At 50.0% G+C, this 7860-nt stretch overlaps 1 protein-coding gene across 1 annotated transcript; it reads right to left on the bottom strand.

The window, feature by feature from the left end:
- Positions 1–223: 223 nt before the first annotated feature.
- Positions 224–3664, bottom strand: TINF2 (TERF1 interacting nuclear factor 2). Its single transcript, XM_023227312.3, has 9 exons — positions 2731–3664; positions 2484–2588; positions 2269–2370; positions 1795–1902; positions 1611–1707; positions 1010–1466; positions 851–918; positions 652–743; positions 224–518 (listed from the first exon to the last, which is right to left on the bottom strand). Exons 1-9 carry the CDS (start codon positions 2920–2922, stop codon positions 384–386), a joined length of 1356 nt encoding a protein of 451 aa, XP_023083080.1. The 5' UTR covers positions 2923–3664; the 3' UTR covers positions 224–383.
- Positions 3665–7860: the final 4196 nt, after the last annotated feature.

Raw genomic sequence — 7860 nt, 5'->3', positions numbered from 1 at the left:
GTATATTCTAGCATTAGGACACATATTTCCAGAATACCAAAGGACATTTCTCTTCCAGGCGTTCAACCTTGCTAACCCTTTTAGGCATAGCTGAACAATACTTAGCAAGGGAAGTAAAAAAGGCAAAGGGATCCTTCCAGTTTGGAAGGGCCAGTTCTGTTTCTAAGGAATGGCCTATGCTGACCTTACGGAAACCTTAATTCCCCTCCTTCACATCAAGGCAGTATTTTAACAAATCCAAAGTTTAATTATTAAGCATTACAAATATTTTTAGCAGTGTAGTCAGGCAATCCAAGCCTGGACTTCCACTTCATTCCTACTAAACGACTTGCAGAGCTGAGGAGGTAGGAGACAGGCAGAGTACAAAGGGCATTTTAGTTCTATCACAGGGGTCTAGAGCTGTCTCTACAGTCATAGGAAGGAACAGGCATGGCACTGTGGCCAGAAGAGGGTAGGTATTCACAGAAAGTGGGGATCAAGGTGTCAAACTTTGTCTTCTGATAGTTTTCCAGAGAATCCTGTACAGAAGGGAGCAGGGAGAGCCTACCATCTGAAACCATTCCCTGAGCCCTCCGAATTCTGAAGCATGTGGATCTCTCAGTCCTGTTCTACCCATCCGCCTTCCCCAGGTTTCTGCTTCTTCCTACTCACCTTTCCTTCCCCCTGGCCATTTTCTTCCTCATCAGAGTCTAAAACCAAGTCCCCTATGGTAATGACGGAGCTGCCCAGAGATGGAGGACACACTGTAGGAGGGAAACCAGAATCAAACTACTACTTCTAGATGAACACAGGCTCTCGAGAGTCTCCAAGAGAGGAGGCTGTTAATCCAATCCTGACTCAGACTACCTACCTGGCTTCCTGGCCCTAGGAGGTAATAATGATAGTCTCAGGGGGTCCATGTAGCAATCCAAGCAATTCCTGAGGTGAGAGCAAGCAAAGAGGATAGGATGAAGGGAAGGGAGGCAAAGAATGTGCTCCTAGTAAAGCGAAGCAACTCTGTTCCACTCACTCCTTTTGCTCTGTGGCAGGCAAGTCAACTGGGTTCTCCTTCAGAGCTCTTCCCCCCAGAGTCTGGCATGGACTCTTAGACTTCCCAGTGGAGGCTGCTCTTGTGCCCACGGCTAGGTCTGCTGTGTATATCGCATGTTCTTCCTTGCTCTCAGGCTTAGATATGACCTGGGTTGGTGAGCCCAGATTCCTAAAGGGAAACAGCATGACTGTGGGGCGCTCCTTATGGCCTCCCCTAGTGGACGCCCATTGGGACTGGACTCTTCGTCGGCCTAAAGGGGCCAGATTGAAGTGGCGGCCAGCTAGAGGTTCTAGGTGCGTCCTTGAAGATGGTCCCTGAGGAAGACATGGGCCAGGCTTGGCTTTTGGCAGAGGATTGTGGAGTGCTAGTGTTTGTTGCTGAGGAGGATTCTGTTCCATGGGCTCAGCCAGGTTCACTGAGTCAGTAACAGAACACTCTGAAAAAGAAAATGAGGCCCCTTATAAAGAGAACAGACAGTAACAGAATAACTGGTTTCTTATGCCTGGAGCCCATGGAACTATTCCAATGGACTGCCTCAAAAGGTCTCATGCTAAACACTACACCTCCAAATTCCCAATACCTGGAAGTGGCCACCCCATGTCCACACCATATTGTCTCCAGGCAAGAGAAGAGGTGATAGAGACTCCAGGCTGCATCCAACTCAGCACATCCTGAAGCTGTGGGCAGGGAGAGAGGTATAAAGACCACAGTCCTTGATGAAACCACCCCACACTCTGCTCTTACATGTTTTGCCCCAATGAAACCTGCTGTGCCTGCGGTGTAGGCAGTGCTTTCTCCAGCTGACACAAGTACTCAAAAAGCAGCTTTTCCATGGCAGCCAGAAAGGGTTCCCCATATTCTTGTTCAAGTTCCTGCAGCGGGGGAGAGTAGGAGATCAAAAGTGGGTTAGTGGCCAGGCATGGTGGCTCACGCCTGTAATCCTGGCACTTTGGGAGGCCGAGGTGGGAGGATCACTTGAGGTCAGGAGTTTGAGACCAGCCTGGCCAACATGGTGAAACCCCATCTCTACTAAAATACAAAAATTAGCTGGGCATCTATAATACCAGTTATTCAGGAGGCTGAGGCAGGAGAACCGCTTGAACCTGGGAGGCAGAGGTTGCATTGAGCTGAGACTGTGCCACCGCACTCCAGCCTGGGCGACAAAGCGAGACTCCCTCTCAAAAAAAAAAAGTGGGTTAGAGAAAATAGTCACATAATAGCCTTCAAACCAGTCTCACCTGCAGCTTCGAGGCCAAATCCACAGGAGCCTCTGACAGCTGCTTCACCTGCTGGTAAAAAGTCTCCTGTGCCTCCAAAATCTTCCTCAGATCCTGCTTTGTCTGTTGAGGATACAGAAGACAGAGAAGTTAACACCAACATCCAGTAGACAGGAGGAGCAACTTTGCTGCACCAAGTTGAACTGGGGTCAGGGCTTGTTCCGGGGATTACTCACAGCCTTGGGATCCCGCACTCTAGGTCCAGATTCTGGAAAGTGGTGATTCAGGGTTTTCAGGACTTGGGCCCAAGGCCGGCCCTGCAGGATCAGCTCCACCACCACCTGTACGGTACTGAATTCAGAATCCCTACTTCGGGGCAAGCTGACCTTTTCCAACTAGTCTCATCCCCAAGCTGTGGGCCCTTGTTAGGTGCTCGCATCCCGCCCCTGTCTTTCCCCTTCCAGGTCCTACTTGCTCCAATACCTTGGCCTTTAGGCCCATACAAAGGCGTTCGTGGTGCCGGTAGCGAACCAAGCCAGGGGCAACAGCGCGCAGAGATCGCAGAAACTCCAGTACTCGGGGAAAATGTTCCACACAGCGTCCGCGCACAACCTGCCAGCTAGCTGCGGCGGCGAAGCGTAGAGCTGCAGGACCGGCCCCCGGGGGCGTAGCCATGGTCGGCGGGCTCCGCCCTGAGGCGGTCCCTCCAGGTTCCTCACCCGGATGGGTGAGGCTTTCCGATCACTCCTAGGGGCGGGGCTTCTGGCAACACTCTGTGGCTCAGGTTTGTCGGCTCTGGGTACCTCGCGATCCGACTTGGCTCCCTTCCATAGGCCCCCAGAATTCTGGGGGATGGGGTCTTCTGGCTCGGGCTGGAGGAGCCTGAGTGGAAAAGCTGGCCGTCCCAGTGGTATTGGGTCTCTCAGCTTTAAACGCCGCCTCTGTCTCGAGCCCGACGGTGCCTCACTTCCGACTCCGCTACTAGCTTCCCTTGCCCCGGAAAAGGGCGGTAAGAGGGAGCCAATGGGTGGCCACAGAGGGAACTGTGACGGTGCGTCAGAAGGCCACGCCCCAGCGGATCTGGCGCTGCCTGCTCTCTGCGCCCTGCGCCCTCTGCCGGCTGACTTGAATTGGCCGCTGAGGCTGTTGTGGCCGCTTGTCTGGGTCCTTCCAGCCTCGATTTCTTCTGCGGAGAAGCTCCGTCACTCCCCTGAGGCTCGACTTCCTAGTCTGTGAAACGAGGATCGTGCCACCGCCTCTTCCTACTGTCTTCACCCGTCGAAATTCAGTTCCTTAAATCCCAGACCCGAGCCGGCGTCTACAAAGCCTTCCCCTGCCCGCGTCGCTTCCAGTAGGAATTCGACTGTTCCTTTTATAAAACGGAAGAGGGCTCCCGCCCTCAAAAAGTAAAATACGGGCCGGGCGTGGTGGCTTGTGTCTAATCCCAGCGCTTTGAGAGGCCGAGTCAAGAGGGTCACTTGAGCCCAGGAGCTCCAGACCAGACTGGGCGACATGGTGAATGAAACCCCGTCTCTGCTAAAAATACAAAAATTAGCGGGCGTGGTGGTAGGCGCCTGTAAATCCCAGCTACTCGGGAGGCCAAGGCCAGGAGACGGGAGGTGGCAGTGAGCCGTAATCTTGCCTCTGCATTACAACCTGGGGGACAGAGGGACAATCCCTCTCAAAAAAAAAAAAAGGAAGAAGAAATAGAATACAGGCTTGGGGGGCGGGGCACGGTGAGACTCACACCTGTAATCCCAACACTTCCGGAGGCCGAGACGGGAGGATCCATCTGCTTGAGCCCAGGAGTTCCAGACCAGACTGGGTCACATAGTGAGACTCTACTGAAAATAAAAAAAACTAGCCGGGCGTAGTGGCACGTCTGTAGTCCCAGCTACTCAGGGGGCTGAGGTGGGAGGATTGTTTGAGCCAGGGAGGTTGAGACTTCAGTGACTGCACTCCAGCCTGAGTGATAGAGTGAGATGGGGTATCTCACACACACACACACCCACACACACACACACACACACACACACATACATTACATGGTTTCTTGTTTTAGGATTCTGTTGTGCACTGAACTTGTCAGCCCCTTAATGTAATTGACTGCTCTCCTTGAGTGTCTCTTTGTCATCCTTCCTGGTGCCTCTCATTTCCATCAGCAAGCACAGAACCTAACACACAGCTTACACGCCTTAGTTGTTGGCTGGATTAGTTGCCTGCCTTGACCACTTTACAAGGATTTAGTGAAACTGATCTGTCTTTAGCCCATGTCTTCCATTCCCAGAGATAATGGTTCACACATCCTTGTCTCCGCCCCAGATGAGTCTCAGCTGATCCGCCCATTCGACTGTGAAGGGGTGGCCTGCCCCTCCACACCTGTGGGTGTTTCTCGTTAGGTGGAACGAGAGACTTGAGAAAAGAAATACGACACAGAGACAAAGTATAGAGAAAGAAAAGCGGGGCCCAGGGGACAGGCGCTCAGCTTACAGAGGACCCACGCCGGTCCCCGGTCTCTGAGTTCCCTTAGTATTTATTGGTAATTATCTTTACCATCTAAAAGATAAGGGAGTAAATCAGCAGTAAGACATATAGATAAAGATCTCTGTGACCTGAATAAGTTCAAGGAAAATGCTGTGCCTTAAGATGGATATGCAAATATCTCCATAAACCTTTTAGCAGTATTGCTCCAGCGAGTCCCACCTTATTCCTAAAGGCGGTTTTCTCTTTGCTCAGTAAACAAAGCACACAATGGGTTTTACAGGGAGATGTTCCATTGCCCAGGGACGGGCAGGAGACAAATGTTTTTCTCTTACTTGAGATTTAAGAGAATGGTGATGACCTTTAACCACAAGCCGCCTTTAGGCACTTGTTTAACAAAGCACATTCTGTACAGCCCAAAATCCATTAAACCTTAAGTCACCACAGCACATGTCTCTTGCAAGGACAAGGTTGGGGGTAGGGTCACAGATTAACAGCATCTCAAATACAGAACCAAATGGAGTCTCTTAAATCTACTTCTTTCTATATAGACACAGTAACAGGCTGACCTCTCTTTTCCCCACAGACTGCCCAAGAAACACCCAGTCCCAAAGTACCCCAAATTGGATATGTGTGAAATTCTAGTTATCTTCCTTTTTTCCTTTATTTATTCCTTCTCTAATGTTCTTTCTTATGTAGATCTGAACTTCTGACATGTCGTTTTCCTTTTTTTTTTTTGAGATGGAGTCTCACTCTGTCACCCAGGCTGGAGTGCAGTGGCGCGATCTCGGCTGACTGCAAGCTCCGTCTCCCGGGTTTACGCCATTCTCCTGCCTCAGCCTCCCGAGTAGCTGGGACTACAGGCACCTGCCACCACGCCCGGCTTATTTTTTGTATTTTTAGTAGAGACGGGGGTTTCACCGTGGTCTTGATCTCCTGACCTCGTGATCCGCCCGCCTCAGCCTCCCAAAGTGCTGGGATTACAGGCGTGAGCCACCGCGCCCGGCTTTTTTTTTTTTTTTTTTTTGGAGGTGGGGAGACAGTCTTTCTCTGTTGCTCAGGCTGGAGTGCAGTGATCTTGCCTCACTGCAACCTCTGCCTCCTGGGCTCAAGTGATCCTGCTGCCTTAGCCTCCCGAGTAGCTGGGGCTACAGGCATGCACCACCATGCCTGGCTCATTTTTTTCTATTTTTTTGTAGAGCCAAGTCTACGTTGCCCAGGCTGGTCTCGAATTCCTGGACTCAAGCCATCTTCCCACCTCGGCCTCCCAAAGTGTTGGGATCACAGACACGAGCCACTTCACGCAGTCCCCAGCTAATTTTAAAAAAAATATTTTTTGGGTGCTGACGAGTTGATGGGTGCAGCACACCAACATGGCACAAGTATACATAACAAACCTGTGCGTTGTGCACATGTACCCTAGAACTTAAAGTATAATTTAAAAAATACATATTTTTTGGTGGGTGTGGTGGCTCATGCCTGTAATCCCAGCACTTTGGGAGGCTGAAGTGGGAGGATCACTTGAGGCCAGGAGTTTGAGACCAGCCTGGGCAACACAGTGAGACCCTGACTCTATGAAATAAAAAGAAAAATGTGTGTTGTCGAGAAGGGGTCTCTCTGTGTTGCCCAGCTTGGTCTGTCTTCATTTTTTGTTTTTGGTGTTTTGGTATTCTCTGAGCTTCCTGGATCTGTGTTTTGTGTCTATCATTAATTTGGGGAAATTCTCAGTCATTATTGCCACATTTCTTCCGTTCCTTTGTTTTTTTCTCTGCCATTCTGATTATGTGTATGCTACACCTTCTCTAATTGTCCTACAATTCTTGGATATTCTGTTTTCATTTTTTTTTTTTCTCATTGCATTTCAGCTTTGGAAATTTCTGTTGACATTTCTTCAAGGGCACCATGTTCTTTGGCCGTGTCCAGTCTATTTATGAGCCCATCACAGGCATTCTTCATTTCTGTTACAGTGGGTTTTTTTGTTTGTTTGTTTTTTGAGACAGTGTCTCGCTTTGTTGCTCAGGTTGGAGTGCAGTGGCTCAATATCAGCTCACCTCAAACTGTGCCTCCCAAGTTCAAGTGATTCTGGTGCCTCAGCCTCCCAAGTAGGTGGGACTACAGGTCATATGCCACCACGCCCGGCTAATTTTTGTTTTAGTACAGATGGGGTTTTGCCATGTTGCCCAGGCTGGTCTCGAACTCCTGACAAGTGATCCACTTGCCATGGCCTCCCCAAGTGCTAGGATTATAGGTGTGAGCCACCATGCCTGGCTGAATTATTCATTTTCAGTTGCTGTCTCTGTGTAGCTGACTTATTGGGAGTCCAAGGCAGGTGGATTGCTTGAGTCCAGGAGTTTGAGACCAACCTGGGCAAAATGGCAAGACCCCCATCTCTACAAAAAAAAATTTTTTTAACTAGCCAGGGTTAGATATACACACCTATAACCCCAGTTATTCAGGAGGCTGATGTAGGAGGATTGCCTGAGCCCAGGAGGTTGAGGTTGCAGTGAGCTGTAATTCAGCCTGGTTGCAATGAACTGCACTCCAGCCTGGGCAACAGAGTGAGAACGAATGCAATGGATGTATTTCAAAATGGCTACTTTCCTCTTCCCTCTGCCAGAATCACGGGGCGGGAGGTGGGGATGGGGTGGGGTGGGGCGGGGGGTTCTCCAGTTTTCACTGCAGGATCCTGGTAAAACTTGTGGCCATGTGCCATGGCTCACACCTAGGATTGCTTGAGGCTAGGAGTTCAAGACCAGTCAGGGCAACTTAGTGAGACCTTGTCTCTACAAATAAAAAAAATCTAAAAGCTAGCCAGATGACCAGACGCAGTGGCTCACACCTGTAATCACAGCACTTCGGGAGGCTGAGGTGGGTGGGTCACAAGGTCAAGAAATCAAGACCATCCTGGCTAACATGGTGAAACTCCGTCTCTACTAAAAATACAAAAATTAGCTGGGCATGGTGGCGCACACCTGTAATCCCAGGTACTCAGGAGGCTGAGGCAGAAGAATCACTTGAACCTGGGAGGCGGAGGTTACAGTGAGCCGAGATCGCGCCATTGCAAGATCTGCCTGGTGACAGAGTGAGACTCCATCTCAAAAAAAAAAAAAAAAAAAAAAAAAAAAAAAAAAA

Source organism: Piliocolobus tephrosceles, chromosome 6 (genome assembly GCF_002776525.5).
Source record: "Piliocolobus tephrosceles isolate RC106 chromosome 6, ASM277652v3, whole genome shotgun sequence".
NCBI classification, from domain to species: Eukaryota; Metazoa; Chordata; class Mammalia; order Primates; family Cercopithecidae; genus Piliocolobus; species Piliocolobus tephrosceles.
The sequence above is the reverse complement of the archived record's forward strand: the minus strand, read 5'-3'. Positions and strand labels throughout refer to the sequence as shown.